Genomic DNA, 22683 nt, shown 5'->3' with positions numbered 1-22683 from the left:
GAGAACACTGTAAAAAAAAAAAAAAAAAAAAAACACTAAAGCAAAAAACGATACTTTATCATACCGCCAAACAAAAAATGGAATAAAACGCGATCAAAAAGATGAATGTAAATAACAATGGTACCAATAAAAACATCAATTGTCCCGCAAAAAACAAGCCGTTACATGACTGTCAGCCGAAATATGGAAAAACGATTGCAAACACTAAAAGATGCTATTTTTTGCCAAGACTAGTGTGTGACAGCTGCCAAACATAAAAACTCAATATGAATCTGGTATCGCTGTAATCGCACCGACCCGAAGAATAAAGTAGTCTAATCACTTATACCACACGAGGAAAGGTGTAAAAAATAAACTCTAGAGTTAGGGTTGTTATTTTTTCAAAAGTAAAGAAAAAAAAACATGATGACGATATGGCGACTAGTGTTGAGCACAAGTGCTCGCTACTTGAGTTTGCATCGGGTGCTCGAGTATGCACTGAGTATCGCGTGTGCTCGAGTGACATGCTCGAGTCTCCGCCCCATGTTTTGCAGCGGTTATACAGCCAAAAAAACCACTTGCGGGGATTGCCTGCCATACACGAGCAATCCCCACGTTTCACGGTTGTTAGACACCCAAAAGAAACATGCGGGACGGGGACTCGAGCAACTACAATACATGGTGCATACCAGAGTACCCAATGGAAACTCAAGTAGCGAGACAGAGAACACACATCTAGCTGAAGTAGGGGCTGGCATCGGCGGACTCAGAGTACTCACTTGCCGGACAAGGTCCAGGAGCGCTACTGCTGCGGCGATGGCACGTGTGCCCACCGGGAGGGCTCTGCGTGCCCCCTCTGGCACGCGTGCCATAGGTTCGCCAGCACTGCACTAGAGGATGAGAAGGACTACCTCCTGTCGTGCTGTCATAAGGAACGTCCTGGGAAAGCAACATTTTCGTGAAACAAAATTGACATTTTTCAATATGACGACTTAATGTTATCAAAATCTCTTCCCCTGGTTATTTAAAACATGCGTTGGGACTCACCCAATTTGTTTGCTACTTTCTTGGTTACTTCTGAACAAGTAGTTGATTCTTTTCTTATAGGAATAGAGGAAATAGATCGGCACTGCTTCATCCAACAATAGCACTCCTCCCAATAATCGCCATACAAAACGGATCAGTCATTCCATCAGGTGGTGCTCAATGGTATATACAAAGTTTAGATATAATGTAGCAAAGAGCAGAAATTCCACAGCACTCACCAACACATGGAATGAACTGCTTTTATTCTATCAGCGGTACATGCGAGTGCTAAAACGAGCCTATGGCCATTTCACGTCATACGCCTTCTGGAAACTCATGTATCACAGATGGAATAAAAGCAGTTTATTCCATGAATGCCGTGGATTTTCTGCTTTTGGAGTCTTTTCTTATGCCTCAAATCAATGCAGGCTTGGCTCAAATTACCAACAATTATCAAAAACTAAGTATGGTAAATCCATGACAGCAGAAGTAGTAACATCATTTTCTATTGTTCTCAGACTCTCTGCCGAAAAAGTTGCCACAAATATTCTCCTAGACAAAAACTTCTATTTAAAACTTGTGGAGTATTAACTTCTGCCTCCTAGGAATTTTGTAAGCACTTTACTGGATTAAATCTCCACAACTCATGGCCTCAAACTGAAACAACCCATGCCATTACCACTGATGGGTAAAGGCCATAAAGAACAAAACTCTCACTGTATGCAGGTGCTAGGCATATCCACCCAAGATTCAAGAGATTCAGCTCCAAAGGAATTATTTGGTCTCAAACACCCAAAGAGGATGTGCCTTCATCTGCAAATTCTTGATCAGTGGAACTTGTGGGCATGGTTTAAGCCTTAAAAAACAAAACAAAAAAAAAAAAAAACACACACTCTTTATTTCAGTGCTTGAGTGGTGACGCTACTGCTCATAGTATTATACTTGCCAGCCGCTATCTTCAGCTATTCCCAGTGTTGTTCCAGTCCCAATCAGTAATCTTGTGACTGCAACTTCTGACTGAACGGAAGTCAGAGGTAACTGTCACAAGCTTTCAATATAAGTCAGTGAAGGAGAACCTTCTTCTGGCTCTCAGACTTACATTGAGTAGTGACCTCCGGCTCACCCAGCAAACACTGGAGAGATCCGGCAGGTCACAATCTGCAGGAGCTGACCAGAGTGGCACCGATAACAGAGGACAACAGTGGCTGCGAAGTATATTACTAGGGGCAGGGAACTTTCATTGGTGACACCACTCCAGCAGTAAAATAATAAAGGCTGGAGTGGTGCTTTTAAAAGGCTAAGTATACCCTTGCACAAATTTTGTTTGTTGTTTGCTTCCTAAATGCAAAAATAAGCAAGTCTTCACTAAAGGTTTCTGTCATTTTGCTGCAGCACAGCATCCAAGTACTTATCTAGTCAAGAGATATGCAAAAAGGACACAAATCAGTTAGGGCTGATCCTTGTTTGACTTCTCCCCTTGCGCTCATCCTCCCTTCTCAGTGTTAGGCTATGCTCACATATGGTGTTTTTTCTAGCCAAAACACTGCATATAAATTTTTCAGGTGAATTATGTGTGTAATTTGTCTACAGCAGGGGTGGGGAGCCTTCGTTCTACCAAGAGCCAAATGGATTTGTAAGCCATCCTTCAGGAACCGTACAAACTGTGCGCTAATTCTGCCCACAGAGTACGTCCTGATGCAGGCACTTGGTGTCAGGACGTAATCTTTCATTGCACGCGTCTCGGCGTTCAGTAGTGAGTGCGTTAATGTGCTCACAGAGCAAGAAGAGATTAAAAGGTTGGTGGCCATCAAAACAAAGCCGCAGGCCCAAGCACTGTGGTGCCCGGGTGCTGGAGAAAAGGTTATATGCTTGAGGTTCCCCACCCCTGGCCCACAGTCTATATGCTAATAAAGTTAGCTTTAGTCACCAAAAACACAGCACAAACATTATTCTGTGTTTTTTTGCACTCTATGTATGAAAAAATATTGCAAGAATGGACATGTTAAAGATTTTCAGAAACTGTGCAGTGCTCAAATTCAGCCGAGGGAAATTTAAAAAAAACAAACTTGTTTTCACACTTGATGAAGAAAGCATATGAATAAGGCCTTAGGCTGCGTGCCCACGTTGCGTATTACAAGTGTATATGCTGCGGAATTTCCACAGCGTAAACGCTTGTAAAACGCATGTTTATCCGCACCCCATGATCCCCAATGGCATTCCGCAATGTCAATGCCCATGCTGCGGATTTTTCCGCAGCGTATATGCTGCGGTCAAAAATCCGCAGCATGTTCATTAATTTTGCGTTTCCGCATGCGGAATCAATGTGCGGATGGTACCCAAGTCTGGAGGAGAGGAGACTCTCATCCAGACCTGGGTACCAAAGAACCTGTAAAAAAAAGAATAAAATAAAGTTTATACTTATCTTCTGATGTTTTCCCTCCGTCGCGCTGATGTGTGAAGGACCTGCCACGTCATTGAGTCATGTGACCCATCTCATGACTCAGTGACGTCACCGAAGGTCCTGCACACAACAGCGTGAGCCGCTCAAGACTCCGGAGGGGGCAGAGAATGCATCGGTAGGCGAGTATAAACTTTATTTTTTTAGTTTTTACCATTCTGATTCTTTTTTTTTAACTCTTACTTGGTCACACTCTATAAATCCATGCCGGTTGCATGGATTTATATAGTGTGAACAAGTTGTCAAGCACTTTTCCAAGTGATGCTTAAATCACTTGGAGAAGTGCTTGATAACCCGCATGCGGAAATGTATGCAAAAACGCTGCAAAGACGCCTCACAAACGCTTCTACCTGGCGGGAAAACCGCATGTAAAATCCGCATGCGATTTTCCCACCAGGGAGAAGCGTAAAAAATATGCTTCATTTCCGCAACGTGGGCACATAGCCTTTAAAGTAGCAAGAGAGGAAGGAGGTTGTATATAGATTTCCACAGTGTGGGGAAAGGGAAATGCAGCAAAAGTCTGCGAGGACAGGGAAAACAAAGATCGAATCAAAAAAACAAAACAAAATAACCCAAAGGTAAAATCACGCCGTTCTATTGTTTTTTGGGTTTGGTTTTTACAGAATTAACTGTGTGATACGATTCTCCAGTTCAGTATAATTACAGTAGGGACTAGCTTTTTTTCCACAGAGCCAGCTGTACTTTTTGACACCATTTTGGCCTATATACGACATTTTGATCACTTTTTATTGCATTTTCTTTTTCTTTTTTCTTTTTTTTTTATACAGGAAAGCACAGCGATCAAAAAATAGCAATTGTGTTTTCCTTTTTCAACATTTAACGTATGATTTAATTTTGTTTTCTGTTCAAACTTTTACGGACATGATGATCATTTATTATCTTTAGTTTTGGTTTCTTTTTTTTCTTTAAAAATGAGGGAAAATGGGTTTGTTTAGTTTTTTTTCCATACATTTGCATTTTACACTTTAATCTCCCTAGGGGGCTTGAACAATCATTTGAATTCTTATACTATATATTGAAATACTAATTTGTATTGCAAAATAGAGTGTAATTTTGGTTCTCCTATGAAGCCTTTCCTCTGGCTAAGCTGCACAGGAAAACAAAGATAGCAGGCCCCCCACTGCCATGGTAACCCATTGGCTATTTAAATGGTGCCGTTAGTGATTGGATAAATGGTTAACTACAGCAATCAGAACTCGCTCAAGCGGCTGCTGTTAGGGTATGTGCCCACGTAGCGTTTTACAAGCATATATGCTGCGGAATTTCCGCAGAGTAAACGCTTCAAAAACGCTTGGTAATCCGCCCCCCATGGTCCTCAATGACAAGCCGCAATGTCTATGCCCATGCTGCACTCAAAAATCCGCAGCATGTCCATTAATTTTGCGGACACGCAGCATAATCGCCGCCATTGACTTGCATTGAGACGCATATAATCCGTGTCAGTACATTTGTACAAGCGGATAATATGCGATTCAATGTGCGGATGGTACCCAAGTCTGGAGAAGAGAAGACTCTCATCCAGACCTGGGTACCAAAGAACCTGTAAAAAAAAGAATTTAAAATAAAAAATAAAGTTTATACTCACCTTCTGATGTCCTCCCGGTGCTATCTCTGCCGCATCCGCTCTCTTGCAATGCTCCCGCTGTTGTGAAGGACCTGCCATGACGTCACCGAGTCATGTGACCCATCACATGGCTCAATGACGTCACCGCAGGTCCTTCACACCACCGCGAGCCGCCCAACACACCGGACGTGGCAGAGAGAACACCGGGAGGACACCGGCAGGTGAGTATAAACTTTTTATTTTTTACCATTTTATTCTTTTTTTTTTTAACTAACTTGGTCACACTACTATAAATCCATGCCGGTTGCATGGATTTATATAGTGTGAACAAGTTGTCAAGCACTTTTCCAAGTGATGCTAAAATAGCTTGGAAAAGCGCTTGATAACCCGCATGCAGAAATGCATGCAAAGACGCTTGGGAAAAACGCAGGAAAAATCCGCATGCGTTTTTTCCTGCCAGGGAGAAGCGTAAAAAATATGCAGCATTTCTGCATTGTGGGCACATAGGCTCAAGAGACAGATGCCAGCTCGTTAAAACAGCCAGCATCTGCATCTATAAAGAGGTTTCAGCTCCCGAGTCTGCTCCATTCACCTTGTAGCATGATGTGAGGCCCATCAGTGGTTGGTAAAGGGACTATCAGCACAGAACGAATACTCAAACCAAGTAATGGTGCTTGGTGCTTCATGGCATAGCCAAACAAACATTCAAGTGCACCTTCATACCTGCTTATTTTCTATCAGATTGCATTGTTCTTCATAGGGTCTGTCCCTAAAGAGTCAATGTACTGACAGCAGCGGTTCGTTCATGTTCACATTATACTTCAGGAAATAAACTGTAGCCCCTCAAAGTTATTATTTTACTTGGTTTCCTTTCTCTAGATTACTATAACTTCGCAATAAATGCACAATTAATTTATGAAAAAAACGTTCTAATTTCTGGTTCCGTTCCTCTGATTTCCTTCATGTAAAATGCATAAAGACATTCTCTATTCACATTATGATATCAAAGTTTGAGAAAACTCCTCCTTGGCTGCTCCATAGTGGGAAGTATTTCAGGCTAAACGATGCACTCAGTTTTCTGGTAGTGCAAGATATTCCCCTCTGCACGGGGAGAGTCTCAGACTTGCAGAGCACACTATGCAAAAAGTACAGACAAGGACAAGAGAGCTGGGAGTCCAGAGAAAAACACAGATTAAAAAGGCACCAGGAGTTTAAATTATACATTTATTGAGAATGTTTGAGGTGGAGGATCGCTTTAACATATTACTCCAACTTGATTTGGAAAATAATACCAACCTTTATATATCATAATAACCCTCAGCTTTGAACACTTTGTTACAAGACTCCATGTGACACTTGTGGTAACTTTCCCTGGCTGACCAAGAATACAAGTTTTAGGTATTCTGTATATTGACATGCCCAGGCTGACCAGAAGTCATAGCCTCAGACACACAAGTTCTGGTTGGGAGGCCCAAATTCAGCCCGTGTATTGCCGTCCATATACGCACAATGAAATAAGTTTGTGTGAACCCGGCCTTACTCACATTCACAACCTACTGTATTATCCTCGTACGGATTTTCTCCCCATGAATCCACCATATACCCAATAAATCACTACTGATTATGTTCCCATGTCGCACTGGGTCTAATCCCACCAACTCAAATCTAGAAACACCTGCCATATTTCATGTACTTTCTGGCACTTAAAGTTAGAACTCTTATTGTTATCCATAGTTTTCCCCCTCCATCAGCTGTGCCAATGCTATGGCAGGGGGAGTCCTAACAATGGCCCTTAAGGGTATTAAGAGGGCAGACCTAACGGGCACAGGCAGAGACAGCATCTAGGAGGCTGTGATGCAGTGATTTTTTACAAAATACCTTTATAAAAAAAAAATGGTTTTGCACTTAAAATTACAAATAGCAGCAACTCAAGTTACCATGGCAAACCACATAGTAAATGAATATGGAGGGGAAAAAAGTGGAGTTGGATTAAAGTTTTTAAATATAGAATACACTGTCAAATTAAGACCGACAAATATACCCATACATGCATTGAAAACATAACGGAAAAATTGGAATCAAATATTTGTTACCTTCAATTGCTATTAAAGATAAATAACTTACAATTACAGAGATGGCCCGCTCTTCTATCTCCACATTAATAGCATGTTCTCTTACAGCCCAACATCTGTCATAAAAAGACATTCGTCTTTTTGGATATAATGGAAATAGGTGCTTGTATGCACAGCTCTGAAAGTATAAAACAAATACACAGGTTAAAAACTAAAACTTTCTTAAAACAAAAGAAAAATGTACTTTTTTTTGCTATATGTCATGAATCACTTACTGATCAAGTTGGTCTGACTACTGGGACTCCCTACGATCTAAAAAAATGAACGAACACTAGTACAGTGCTCATTAGGCTATGTGCCCACGATGCAGAAATTAAGCAGAAAATTTCCGCAGCGTTTCTGCATGTCCTTGGCAGTCAAAAACACTTGCGGATTTTACACGCATTTTTGCAGTGTTTTTGCATGCAGATTTGACTTGAGTTTTTCAAATGCATTGGCACCTCAAATCCGCATGCAGAAACGCACAAATAATGGACATACTGCGGATTTTTCGGCAAGGAAAATCCGCTGCGGAAAATTCCGCAGCATGGGCACAGAACAGATTTTCATTGGGGATCATGGAGCACGGATTACCAAGCGTTTTTAAAGCGTTTACGCTGCGGAAATTCCGCAGCAAAAAAGCTTGTAAAACGCATAGTGGGCACGCAGCCTTAAAGCAGGACTGCAAGAGGCCAGACCTCCACTGATAACGTTATAGCCAAAACTAAGGATTCGTCATAATGTGACAGCCAACACTACTGGTGTATTTAGTACTAGTCATTTAGGCCTGATTGTAATTTGATCTCTCAGCGACGGGCTCTCTTTGGACAGACTTTAAGGGTATGTGCACACAACGTCTTTTATACGCTAGCGTAACCACTGAGTTTTGTCAGAGGAAGACTGTCTGACACATTGGCATCTTTTGTGCTGAAGAGTCTTTTATGGTATGTTTTTTTTTTTTTTTGACATTGTGAAAAAATTTTGGGCGTCCTCCAGCAAGAAGCCGCCTGAAGAATGGACTGGTCAATTCTTTTAACCGCTTCACTTCTTTGTAAAAACATTGCATACAATTTGGTCTGTGTGTTATTCTATGGAGCACCTCAGATCTGCAATTAATTTCTTATGCCTATTCGGCATGAGAAAACTATCACAGCACACCGCGAGTGCATCTGACAATCAGATTGCATGCACCCATACAAGTCTATTGATGCAAGCGAAACATCAAACTGCACTCGAATGTCATCCAAGTGCAGTGTGATTACCGCAGATGCCGGCAATGGAAAAATGGACTTTCTCCGTCGCACCTCTGCTGCGATTCTCTCATAGGAGAGCATCAGAACAGTGCACTGACACTCAGGTCAAAATCTGACATAGTTTGGGCAGAATGTCATTTGCATAGTCGGCCCAGATTATGAACATCCGCTTGTGTGACTCCAGCCTTATTTTAAACCAACTTTCAGTTTTATTACATTTTATTTGAGTATCCCAGCATGCACTGCGGATTCTCAAGCAAGACATCAGTGGGCAGAGGTTAAGGTCACTGCAGCAGCCTCTGTCCCCACCCTGAAACAGAGTCATAGGTGACATCCATTTCAGCGGCTGGGCTAATCCTGGCTCTACTGAGCATGCACCAGTCGTCAATTCTGACGCATGCTCAGTAGAATTTTGTCACTGTGCAATATTTTTTTTAATGCACAGTGAAAGTGTTCCCCTGCCAGTTCTGATGAGAAGTGAAGAGCCGGCAAGAGAGCGCACAGGCAGTGTGCACTGTAATGAGAACCTGGTGAGCAGGAACTGCCAAAAGGGAATTCAGATTCAGGGACAGGGCTGAATTCTGCCTTCCTGAAAGGTCATAAGCACCTTCTTTGATGATAGGCTTAGGAACAGGCAAGAATACATGAAGCGTATGGTTCCCTCGCATATTCTCTTCCCGCTACAGAGATCTACCCGAAGAGGAGCACCAGACAGAATGACGACCCGTAGCTTCTTGGTCCAGTTGGCAGTGGTAGTACTGTTCCAGCAAGTGACAAATATTTGTCTGCGGCTCGAACCTGCTGCCTCATAAGCCTTATTTGGCAAAGGTCTCCATTTTCCAGTCTTGGTAATTCTTTAAAGAGGCTGCATCTGCCACAGATAGGGCTATGTTTTGCAAATAGGAAATTTGAGGGTATATGCTGGCAAGAGGAGATCATTTTTGCAGTGCAGTCTCTGGAAAATAGTACATAATGCCTTGAAATCTCAGGTTTGCAAAATAGTGTTAAAGAAATTACATGTCTTGGAGAGCTCTTCCTCAAACTCTAAATGCAAGGTAAAAAAAAAAAATCTTGAGGTTCTGTGAGCATACGGAAAGCAAATTTCTTCCTAGGTGGGACAGGAGTCTGCACCAGTGAAATGGAGAGTCCTTGACTGCCATTATAAGGCTGTTGACCTTCAGAATTCAGTTTGGAAGTCTGACCTCATCAGTCAGATCCTAATGGAGAAATTCTTTTATCAGAAATCTCCAATTGCCACAAATGAACAAAAAGGATGAGACATCACTCTCTCCTGACATCTGCTAGTAGAAGGACTCAGCTTTGTAGAGCTACACTTTAGCAAGATGCCAACACCAGGGAACTGTCTCTCGATGAGATATTTCAATAGAAAGTGGAGACTATTGGAACGCTGAGAAACTGGAGGGATCGTCTGACAGAAGAATGGAGCAGGGGGGATGCATGGTGCCACCAGCAATGTTTGTGCTGACCAGAGAATAGAACAGTGGTAGTTGATTCCTACATTTTAAATATAAAAAGGAAATAAAAAAAAAAAAAAAAAAAAAGAATTGAGCGGGTTACACCACACTGTTCTCCCTCAAGTGGTGTAACAGGGTAATAATACAGACTTGTACTCCTGACTTGAGGGAAAGGATAATAAGAATATGACCCTAACGGACCACAAGCTAAAAACAGGCTTAGCCGAGTGACTGCAGGAGGAGTATATACTAAAAATGGTTTGTACCAAGTTAATAAGTTATCCTCTATCAAAAGGTAATAAAGTAAAGGGGTATTCCCATCGCCAAGATCCTATCTAATAGATATAAAAATATTAGCAAATATCTCCAATTAGAAATTTAGCCTTGTTCTTCTAATTCGCCGTTTCGCTTAAACCATGTGCATGGCATTGTAGTAGCTTCGGTATCCATGGTTACGACCACTCATCTAGTGATATTTAGTTGCTAGTAGCCATAACTATAGATACTGCAATGCCCTGCACATGGGGTAAGCGACATAGTGAATTAGAATAACTATACTACATTTTTAATTGGAGGCATTTGCTAATATTATTATTACATCTACTACATATTGCAATAGGATCTTGGAGATAGGAATACCCCTTTAAGTATTTAGTGTTCGACTCCTTATGGCAGCCAGCTATAATCCACTGTCCTACATCACCCAAACCAAATGGACGAAAAATGTCTACTTCATGTTGGCATCATTTATTAAACCCTTCCTGACATCTCCATATATGTTGGCGCTGGTTGTGAAGAGGGCTCAAGAGATGAGCCTGCTCAATATGCGACAGGTGCTAGCTTGTTACACAGTTGCTTGCAAAAGCAGCGCTTAAAGCTATCCCTTATCGCTGCCGGTTAACCCCTCCCTGCATTAAAAAGTGAATTAACATCCTGGGTAGCGGTCGGCAAATGTTGAAATGGATCAGGATGCAGTAAATGCAGGCTACATTACATTATATTTGTGTTTATAATACATAGCCAGCAATTTCTGAAAGAAGCACTTAAAGGCAAGGATGCTTGTACGCACCAACAAACATAGTACCCACATCCCCTCCTCGGGACGCAATAAGTTACTATGGTAGCTGGAGCGCCTGCTGAAGGCTCCTGTCGCTGCCATCCCTGTAATCATGTAAAGCTCAGCTGCAGTCTGAGCTACATTTGAGATAATGTTTTTATTTTCAGCTTATTGCGGCACGGTTGTATTGCAGTATAAAATAAAAATGATCAAGCACAAGATCAGGGTGGTTCAAGTGCCGCATCAGTCCCACAACGCACTGCAATTGTGGAGTGTTGACAGCTGCAATCATACATGCAAAATGACTGTCTCCGATAAAGCTCATAAGAAAGGCTTCATAAGAGTTCTTCATTTTGTCTAACTACAATAGTGTAGTATTTGAATTTTAGGAATGCGAGAAAAAGGCATATATGGAAAAAAAAAAATTAAACAGTACCGAAATTTACCCAAATGGGACATCTGCAGAATTTAAAATTTGAAGTTTGCCCTTAAAATACCCCTCCTTGAAAAAGAAAAAAAAATCCCCACAAGGATGCAATTCTGTTTTCTTGGTATTGTGTTTTTTTGGGGGTGGGAGGTGAATTACCCCCCTACATGCCTTATTAGTGTAATTCTAGGGTTAAAAATAATAAAGAGTCAAGTGACCATGCCCTAGTGTTTTCAGGTTTCCTGTGCAGATGTATATTCTTTGGATAAATGAGTCTTCCAAGCGGTTGAAAGATAACCAAGCAAATTGATATATCCATTGTACACTTCTACAAAGTAACATAGTTTTTAAGGTTGAAGGAAGACTAAGTCCATCTAGTTCAACCCATAGCCTAACATGTTGATCCAGAGGAAGGCAAAAAAAAACCCCACAAAAACAAAAAAACATTCCTTCTTGACTCCATATACAGCAATCAGACTAGTTCCCTGGATCAACGCCCCATCAAGGAATCTAGTATATATAACCTGTAATATACTTTTCAAGAAAGGCATCCATGCCCTTCTTAAATTTTAATAGTGAATCACTCATTACAACATCATGCGGCAGAGAGCTCCATAGTCTCACAGTAAAGAATCCGCGTCTGTGATTATGATTAAACCTTTCCTCCAGACGTAGAAGATGCCCCCTTGTCCCCGTCTCAGGCCTCAGAGTAAAAAGATCAGTAGAAAGGTCTTTGTATTGTCCCCTTATATACTTGTACATAGTAATAAGATCACCCCTAAGCCTTCTTTTTTCCACAGTAAATAACCCCAAGTGTAATAACCTGTCTTGGTATTGCAGATCCCCCAGTCCTCTAATAACCTTGGTCGCTCTTCTCTGCACCCGCTCTAGTTCAGCTATGTCTTTCTTATACACCGGAGACCAGAACTGTACACAGTATTCTAAGTGTGGTTGCACTAGTGACTTGTATAGAGGTAAAATTATGTTCTCCTCATGAGCATCTATGCCTCTTTTAATGTATCCTATTATTTTATTTGCCTTTGCAGCAGCTGCCTGACACTGGCCACTAAACGTAAGCTTGTTGTCCACCAATACACCCAGGTCTTTTTCAGTGACAGTTTTGCCCAGTGTTTTACAATTAAGCATATAATTAAACATTTTATTTCCTCCGCATTACCTTAGATTTATCCCCATTAAAGCTCATTTGCCATCAGCCCAAGCTTCTAGTTTCCATAGATCCTCCTGTAATATAAAATTGTCCTCCTCTGTATTGATTACCCTGCAGAGTTTAGTGTCATCTGCAAATATTGAAATATTACTCTGTATGCCCCCTACAAGGTCATTAATAAAAATACACTGCTCAAAAAAATAAAGGGAACACTCAAATACCACAGCCTAGATCTGAATGAAAGAAATATTCTCATTGAATACTTTGTTCTGTACAAAGTTGAATGTGCTGACAACAAAATCACACAAAAATCATCAATGGAAATCAAATTTATTAACCAATGGAGGCCTGGATTTGGAGTCACCCCCAAAATTAAAGTGGAAAAACACGCTATAGGCTGATCCAACTTTGATGTAATGTCCTTAAAACAAGTCAAAATGAGGCTCAGTATTGTGTGTGGCCTCCACGTGCCTGTATTACCTCCCTACAACGCTTGGGCATGCTTCTGATGAGGTTGCAGATGGTCTCCTGTGGAATCTCCTCCCAGACCTGGACTAAAGCATCCGCCAACTCCTGGATAGTCTGTGGTGCAACGTGACGTTGGTGGATGGAGCGAGACATGATGTCCCAGATGTGCTCAATCGGATTCAGGTCTGGGGAATGGGCGGGCCAGTCCATACCTTTAATGCCTTCATCTTGCAGGAACTGCTGACACACTCCAGCCACATGAGGTCTGGCACTGTCCTGCATTAGAATGAACCCAGGGCCAAAAGCACCAGCATATGGTCTCACAAGGGGTCTGAGGATCTCATCTCGGTATCTAATGGCAGTCAGGCTACCTCTGGCGAGCTCATAGAGGCCTGTGCGGCCCTCCAAAGAAATGCCACCCCACACCATTACTGACCCACTGCCAAATCGGTCATGCTTAAGGATGTTGCAGGCAGCAGATCACTCTCCACGGCGTCTCCAGACTCTGTCACATGTGCTCAGTGTGAACCTGCTTTCATCTGTGAAGAGCACAGGGCGCCAGTGGCAACTTTGCCAATCCTGGTGTTCTGTGGCAAATGCCAAGCGTCCTACACGGTGTTGGGCTATGAGCACAACCCCCATCTGTGGAAGTCGGGCCCTCATACCACCCTCATGGAGTCTGTTTCTAACTGTTTGTGCAGACACATGCACATTTGTGGCCTGCTGAAGGTCATTTTGCAGGGCTCTGGCAGTGCTCCTCCTGTTCCTCCTTGCACAAAGGCAGAGGTAGCGGTCCCGCTGCTGGGTTGTTGCCCTCCTAAGGCCCCCTCCTGGTGTACTGGCCTGTCTCCTGGTAGCGCCTCCTGCCTCTGGACAGTACGCTGGCAGACACAGCAAACCTTCTTGCCACAGCTCGCATTGATGTGCCATCCTGGATGAGCTGCACTACCTGAGCAACTTCTGTGGGTTGTAGAGTCCGTCTCATGCTACCACAAGTGTGAAAGCACAAAACATTCAAAAAAGTGACCAAAACATCAGCCAGAAAGCATTGGTACTAAGATGTGGTCTGTGGTCCCCACCTGCAGAACCACTCCTTTATTGAGGGTGTCTTGATAATTGCCAATAATTTCCATCTATTGTCTATTCCATTTGCACAACAGCATGTGAAATTGCTTGTCAATCAGTGTTGCTTCCTAAGTGGACAGTTTGATTTCACAGAAGTTTGATTTACTTGGAGTTATATTCTGTTTAAGTGATCTTTTTATTTGTTTTGAGTAGTGTATGTTAAAAAGAAGCGGGCCCAATACTGACCCCTGTGGTACCCCACTGTTAACTGAGACCCAGTCTGAGTGTGTTCCATTAATGACCACTCTTTGTTTCCCATCACTGAGCCAGTTCTTAACCCACATACATATTTTCCCCTATCCCCATTGTTCTCATTTTATGTATCAACCTTGTGTGCGGAACCGTATCAAAAGCTTTTGAAAAGTCCATATACACAACATCCACTGCATTTCCTTGGTCCAGTCTGGAACTTGCCTCCTCATAAAAGCTAATCAGATTAGTTTGACAGGAACGGTCCCTCGTAAACCTATGTTAATATTGGGTCATGAGGTTGTTATTCTTCAGATACTATACTAGAGTATCTCTTAGAAAACCCTCCAGGATTTTACCCACAGCAGAGGTTAAGCTTACTGGCCTATAATTTCCAAGTACGGTTTTTGTCCCCTTTTTGAATATTGGCACCACATTTGCTATACGACAGTCCTGTGGTACAGACCCTGTTATTATGGAATCTTTAAAGATTAAAAATAACGGTCTACGACGTTACTTAATTCCTGCAGTACTCGCGGGTGTATCCCATCCGGGCCCGGGAATTTGTCAACTTTAGTGACTTTTAGACGCCACCGTACTTCCTGATGGGTTAAGCAAGTGACATTTAATGGAGAATGTTTGTTATCACCGATCAAGTTTTCTGTCATGTCGATTTTCTTGTGTAAATACTGTTGAAAAAAAATCATTTAGTGTATTGGCTTTTTCCGGCCAACACTATCATTTTTTAGTTTCTTACTATTTATGTAGTTAAAGAATATTTTGGGATTATTTTTACTTTCTCTGGCAATGAGTCTCTTTCTCAATCTTTGCTGCCTTGATTTGTTTTTTACAGAATTTAATTTTCTGTATTTAATGCCTCATCACTACCTACTTGCTTTAGTTCTCTAAATGCTTTCTTTTTGTCACTTATTGCGCCCCTTACAGCTCTATTTAGCCATAGTGGTTTCCTCCTATTTCTCGCATGTTTATTCCCATAGGGTATATATTGTGCACAGGTCCTATTCAGGATGCTAATAAATGTCTCCCATTTGCTTTGTGTAGTTTTAGGTCTCAGGATATCGTCCCAGTTTATTGCACTAAGATCATCTCTCAGCCGTTGGAAATTTACCTTCCTGAAGTTTAGTGTCCTTGTAACCCCTCTACTACACATCTTATTAAATGATGAATGAAAACTTATTTTGTGATCACTATTACCCAAGTGACCCCCAACTCGTATATTTGATATGCGGTCTGGCCTGTTGGTTAATATTAGGTCTAGCAGTGCCCCCCTTCTTGTTGCGTCCTGAACCAGTTGTGAAAGGTAATTGTCTCTCAGTTGTCAAAAGCCTATTACCTTTTCTGGAACTACAGGTTTCTGTTCCCCAATGTATTTCAGGGTAGTTTAAGTCCCCCATAATAAGGACTTCTCCTTGAGTCGCTGCTTCATCTATTTGCTTTATGAGGATATTCGCCGCTGCTTCCATTATTTTTGGAGACTCCCCCATCTCCCCCTCCCCTTATCTCCACCCATAGGGACTCTACATTTTCATTAGATTCACATATATTCTCACGCAAGATGGGTTTTAAGGATGATTTTACATATAAACACACACCCCCACCTCGCTTGTTTGTACGGTCATTTCTGAACAGACTATAGCCCTGTAAATTAACTGCCCAGTCATGGCTCTCGTCCAGCCATGTCTCAGATATCCCCACCATGCCAATTATTTTCCAACAAAAATAATTCTAATTCCTCCATTTTGTTGGTGAGGCTTCTGGCATTAGTGTACATGTATTTTATGTATCTCTATGTACCTCTATTCCATCTTACTATATTGACTTTTCTAACCCCACCCCCAATTTATTTGTGTGGTCACTATCTGCACTATCTTCACCAACTATAAAATGAATACTCTCCCCCCAATCCCTAGTTTAAACACTCCTCCAACCTTCTATTAATTTTCTCCCCCAGCACAGCTGCACCCTCCCCAAGGAACATTTAAATTAAATATTTAGATGTAAACCTCATCAGCTTATGAATTTTCTGCTATACATTGATGTGAGTCGGGCCTCAGTGGGGAAAATTGTGTTATGCAATTAGAAATACATAACAAATTGTACTCACCAAGTAAGTCATTCTGTGTCTTATGCCTTCAATATGTTTTATGATAAAATACAGGGGTCCAATCTCTTTGCAGAGGCTGCACTTAAAAGCATCCTCGCAATCAACTTCACGATACAGTTGAATGATGTATTGTAAACCTGAAATACAAACCACAAAACCTTTCCCTTTAGAAGGCAGGAACAGTAGTCATTTTTGTCATTGCATTCGATTGATCTAGTTTAGTGTTAGAAGATTATCCTTGGCTCAAATTACTAACAAATCAGAACCAGATCTATTGGGAGGTGCCTTTCGTTCTGGGAAAGAAATGCACCTCCCAATTGGCCCTGCTTACGAGTTTTCAGCTACTTGAAACTTTAGAGAACAATTTAAGCAAAATCATTTAAAATCATCAGTTAATCAGTATACAGAAATATCTAGTAAGAAAAAAACAACTCAAAAGCAGTGATGAAAAGCCTACTAGTCTTGGAAATTCGTAGAGGTTCTGAAACTCCATAGAAGTGATCTTATGACATTTAAAGGGAACGCTTCACCATAAAAATTTAGTGAGCATGTTACAGAGTAGATTCATATATGTACCTTTTAGAGAAAATATTAAGAATAACTGATGATTTAATCATATAAACCTCAGATCTTTCTGGGATTTCCAGATCAGTGGGAGGTCCTATCAGTGACTTTATACTCTCTTATACAAAAGGTAACTGTCACAGTGGGCAGTCCCAACCGTGATTGACAAAGATCACAGAAAAAGGAGAGGATTACAGGATTAAAACCAAGGTTATATTAAATCTTCTCTCACAAAACTATATCTTCTCAGCACTCCTTGCTCTATAACAGGGTGCCTGCAGATTGGACTGAATTCTCATGGTGACAGGTTCCCGCTATATATGATGCCTCAAAAGATATTTCTTGGGTGGACGTCTCCTTTAAAACAGTAATTACTTGAAGTTGAAATTTAAGTAGATAAGATTAAATCTATAGGCTGGTCATCTTCCACGACGCATCAAAATTCTTAGTAGGGCATTTAAAAAAAAAAAAAAAAGTGTTTTTACACCTTAACCCCTTTACAACCCAAGGTGGTTTGCACGTTAATGACCTGGACAATTTTTACAATTCTGACCCTGTCACTTTATGAGGAAATTACTCTGGAATGCTTCAATGGATCCCCCTGAATCTGAAACGGTTTTCTCGTGACATATTTTACTTCATGATTGTGGTAAAATTTCTTCGATATCACTTGTGTTTATTTGTGGAAAAAAAAAAAATGGAAATTTGGCAAAAATTTTGCAATTTTCTAAATTTGAATTTTTATGCCCTTAAATCAGAGAGATATGTGACACAAAAATGTTAATAAATAACATTTCCCACATGTCTACTTTACATCAGCACAATTTTGGAACCAATTTTTTTTTATTTTTTATTAGGGACCTATAAGGGTTAAAAGTTGACCAGCGATTTCTCATTTTTCCAACAAAATTTACAAAACCATTTTTTTTTTTTTTTTTTTTTTTTAGGGACCGCATCACATTTGAAATCACTTTGAGGGGTCTTTATGACACAAAATACCCAAAAGTGACACCATTCTAATAACTGCACCCTGGCACCCCTCAAGGTGCTCAAAACCACATTCAAGAATTAAACCCTTCACGTGCTTCACAGGAATTTTTGGAATGTGAAGAAAAAAAAAAATGAACATTTAACTTTTTTCACAAAAATGTTACCCCTGCGAAAATAAAAATAAAGTAACAGGAAAAAAAATGGACCCCAAAATTTGTTGTGTAATTTCCCTTGAGCACGCAGATACCCCATATGTGGGGAAAAAACACTGTTTGGGCGCACGGCAGGATTTGAAAGGGAAGGAGCGCCATTTGACTTTTTGAATGTAAAATTTCATTGAATAATTAGCAGACACCATGTTGCGTTTAAAGAGTCCCTGATGTGCCTAAACAGTGGAAACCCCCCACAAGTGACACCATCTTGGAAACTAGACCCCTTAGGGAACTTATCTAGATGTGTGGTGAGCACTTTGAACCCCCAGGTGCTTAACAGAAGTTTAGAACATTGAGCCGTAAAAATAAAATTCACACTTTTCCCACAAAAGTTTTTTTCAGCCTCCAATTTTGCATTTTCATAAGGGTAACAGAAGAAATTACACTATGCAGTTTGTTGTGCAATCTCTCCTGAGTAAGCCGATACCTCATATGTGGGGGAAAACCACTGTTTGGGCGCGCGGCAGGGTTCGGAAGGGAAGGAGCGCCATTTGACTTTTTGAATGTAAAATTTCATTGAATAATTAGCGGACGCCATGTTGCGTTTGGAGAGCCCCTGAGGTGCCTAAACAGTGGAAACCCCCCACAAGTGACACCATTTTGGAAACTAGACCCCTCAGGGAACTTATCTAGATGTGGTGAGCGCCCTGAACCCCCAAGTGTTTTACAGAAGTTTATAACATGGAGCCGTGAAAATAAAAAAAATAAAAAATCAAACTTATTCCACAAAAATTATGTTTTAGCCGCAATTTTTTTATTTTCACAAGGGTAAGAGGAGAAAATGGACCCCAAAAACTTTTATGCAATTTCTCCTGAGCACGCCAATACCCCATATGTGAGGAAAATACAGTGTTTGGGCGCACAGCAGAGTTCAGAAGGGAAGGAGCACTGTGTGACTTTTTGAACGCAAAATTGTCTGGAATCGAGAGCGGACGCCATGTTGCGTTTGGAAAGCCCATGAGGTGCCTAAATAGTGGAAATCCCCCACAAGTGACCCCATTTTGGAAACTACACCCCTCAAGGATTTTATCAAGGGGTATAGTGAACATTATGAACCCAGAGGTACGATACAGAATTTGATAACATTAGGTCATCATATTGAATAAGTTGTCATTAGCCTTGAGCACAAGTGCTCGCTACTTGAGTTTGCATCGGGTACTCTGGTATGCACCATGTATCGTGGGTGCTCGAGTGACATGCTCGAGTCCCCGCTCGCATGTTTCACGGTTATTAGACACCCAAAAAAAAAAAAAAAAACATGCGGGGATCGCTCGTGCATGGCAGGCAATCCCCGCGAGTTTTATTTGGCCGCGGAGCATATGGGGCGGAGACTCGAGCATGTCACTCGAGCACCCAATGCAAACTCAAGTAGCGAGCACTTGTGCTCAACACTAGTCGCCATATAGTTATCGTGTTTTTTTACTTTACTTTTGTAAAAATCACAACCCCAACCCCTAGGCCCAACCCTAACCCTAGCGTTTACGCCATACTGCACGAGGAACAAGTGATTGGACAACTTTATGCCTCGGGTCGGTGCGATTACAGCGATACCAGAATCATATCGGGTTTTTATGATTGACAACTGTCACACACTAAAAGACGCATTTTTTTGTAAAATCAAGTTTTTGCAGCGCCATATTTTGAGAGCTATAAATTTTTCTATATTTTTGCCGACGGTCATGTGACTGCTCGTTTTTTGCGGGATAAGTTGACATTTTTTATATTGGTGCCATTTTCAGGCACGTGACATTTTTTGATCGCTTTCTATTACGATTTTTGGGAGGCAGAATAAACAAAAACCAACAATTCAGGAATTTTTATGCTGTTCCGCGTGTGGTAAAATTGATAAGGTAGCTTTATTCTTCGGGTCAGTACTTTTACAGTGGTACCACATTTATACTGTTTTTCTATGTTTTGGCGCTTTTACACAATAAAAGCGATTTTATAGAAAAAAAAATTTTGCATCGCTTTATTTTGAGAGCTATAACTTATTTTTTGGCTGATGGAGATGTACGGCGGCTTGTTTTTTGCTGGACAAGATGACGTTTTCAGCGGTACCATTTTTATTTATATTTGTCGTCTTTTTGATCACATGTTAATCAATTTTTTGGGGGGGGGGCAGTATGATGATAAAGCATTGGGAGCGCAGGTGGTCTTCTCATCCATCCTCCCAGTGGATGGCCATGGAACAATGAGGTGGAATAAGATTCTACAGGTGAACAACTGGCTACGTCGATGGTGCCGTCAACAAGGATTTGGATTTCTGGATCACGGACTGAATTACCTATACGATGGACTACTTGCTAGAGATGGGGTGCACCTTACGAAGACAGGAAAACATGTATTTGGAAGTCGCCTTGCTACACTCATCAGGAGAGCTTTAAACTAGAACAATGTGGGAAGGGAAGCAAAAGGCCAGAAAAAGCTATACAGCTGACAAATACTATTGAGATCTCTGCTACTGGAAGTGGAAAAGAAGAACAAAGACAAAACAATTTAAATAATAAAAATATGGGAGGAAGAGAAACCAATCACAAACTAAAATGTTTTTATACAAATGCACAAAGCATGGGCAACAAACAAGGAGAATTGGAACTACTAATGCAGGAAAAGAAATATGATGCCATTGGAATCACTGAAACTTGGTGGGACGATACACATGATTGGAATAAAAGGCTAAAAGGATACAACTTATTTGCAAGAAACAGACTTGATAAACGAGGAAGAGGTGTCGCATTGTATGTTAGAAAAGCGTATATCTGCACAGAGATTGAAGCTTCAGAGACTGGGAGTTCTGTGGAAACTGTTTGGGTAAGAATACAAGGAGAGAACAACAGAAAGGACACCATTGTAGGCATTTACTACAGGCCACCTGGGCAAGCTGAAGATATGGATGAACTCTTTATGTATCAAATGACCAAGTTTTCCAAAAAATATGACGCAGTGGTCATGGGAGATTTCAACTATCCAGACATTTGTTGGGAATCTCTCTCAAGTAAAACTAACAAGTCAAGCAAATTCTTATCCTCTCTTGCTGACAACTTTATCTTCCAAAAGGTAGGGGAGAAAACAAGGGGATCTGCTACTTTGGATCTAATCCTTATAAACAGGGAGGAAATGGTTGAGGAGGTAAAGGTGGCTGGGACCCTAGGAGGCAGCGATCATGCTATTATAGAATTTTGGATAACTAGAGGAGAAAGATATGTGAAGACTCAAACTTCAAGGTTAGATTTTAGAAAGGCAGATTTTAAGAGACTCAGAAAGAGAATAGGAGAGATCCAATGGCTGGATGTCCTTAAGGACAAAAATGTCCAGGAAGGATGGGAAATTTTTAAAAATGAGATTCTCAAAGCACAATCGTTAACAATCCCGAAAAGTAGGAAGAATGGGAAGCATTTAAGGAAACCAGAATGGATGAACACAGAACTTAAACACATGCTAAAAAGAAAGAAAGAAATGTTTATTAAATGGAAAGAGGGAGGCATATCTAAAGAAGATTATAATGCAGTCTGCAGATCCTGCAGGGCACGTATCAGGTTAGCTAAAGCTGACAATGAATTAAGGCTTGCAAGATATGTCAAAAGCAATAAAAAAGAATTTTGGGGGTATGTCAAAAGTAAAAGAAAAGTCAAAGATGCTATAGGATTTTTACAGGATGAAAATGGAGAAATGGTAAGAGAGGATGTTGAGAAGGCCGAACTTTTTAATTCCTATTTTGCATCTGTTTTCTCTCAGAAAGAAAATGTAACATCAACTGATCTTCACTGTCCTTTCAAAGGAATAGAAGAATCTAAGTTATCTGTAAACAGAAAGATTGTGAGGGAATATTTAGCTAACATAAATGAGTTCAAGTCTCCAGGTCCAGATGAATTACACCCCAGAGTACTGAAGGAGATCGTAGAAGAAATTTTAGAACCACTCTCCATAATCTTTGAAAATTCTTGGAGAACAGGAGAAGTCCCAGAAGACTGGAGAAGAGCAAATGTTGTTCCTATCTTCAAAAAGGGGAAGAAGGTGGACCCAGGGAATTATAGGCCGGTGAGTCTGACTTCTATACCAGGAAAGATCTTTGAACAAATTATTAAACAACATGTATGTAAGTACATGGATAAGAATGAAGTGATTAACCAGAGTCAGCATGGGTTTGTAACTAACAAGTCATGTCAGACTAACTTAATTTCCTTCTATGACAGAATCACTGACTGGGTGGATCAGGGAAATGCTGTATATCTTGACTTCAGCAAAGCATTTGACAAAGTATCTCACACCATCCTTATTGAAAAAATGACCAAGTATGCAATGGACCAGGCAACTGTTAGGTGGATTCATAACTGGCTTAGTGATCGGACTCAAAGGGTGGTTGTAAATGGCTTCACATCCAGCTGGATGAATGTCTCAAGTGGGGTACCACAGGGCTCCGTCCTGGGACCTGTATTGTTCAACATCTTTATCAATGATTTAGATGAAGGAA

General features: G+C 41.0%; 1 protein-coding gene across 7 annotated transcripts in view; it reads right to left on the bottom strand.

Moving 5' to 3' along the window:
* LOC141265445 (uncharacterized) overlaps positions 1–22683 on the bottom strand; it is a 124302-nt gene that overhangs the window by 74785 nt on the left and 26834 nt on the right. For all 7 annotated transcript variants that reach the window (XM_073678564.1, XM_073678565.1, XM_073678562.1 and 4 more), the window contains 2 exons: positions 16447–16583; positions 7173–7298 (listed from right to left, as the gene is read on the bottom strand). In XM_073678564.1, coding sequence (XP_073534665.1) covers positions 7173–7298; positions 16447–16583 — 263 coding nt within the window. The remainder of the gene's footprint in view (positions 1–7172; positions 7299–16446; positions 16584–22683) is intronic.

The sequence above is a fragment of the Phyllobates terribilis genome, unplaced genomic scaffold (assembly GCF_046119375.1).
Source record: "Phyllobates terribilis strain yellow unplaced genomic scaffold, ASM4611937v1 Scaffold_4__5_contigs__length_816908805, whole genome shotgun sequence".
NCBI classification, from domain to species: Eukaryota; Metazoa; Chordata; class Amphibia; order Anura; family Dendrobatidae; genus Phyllobates; species Phyllobates terribilis.
This window is presented reverse-complemented; position numbering and strand designations above follow the sequence as displayed.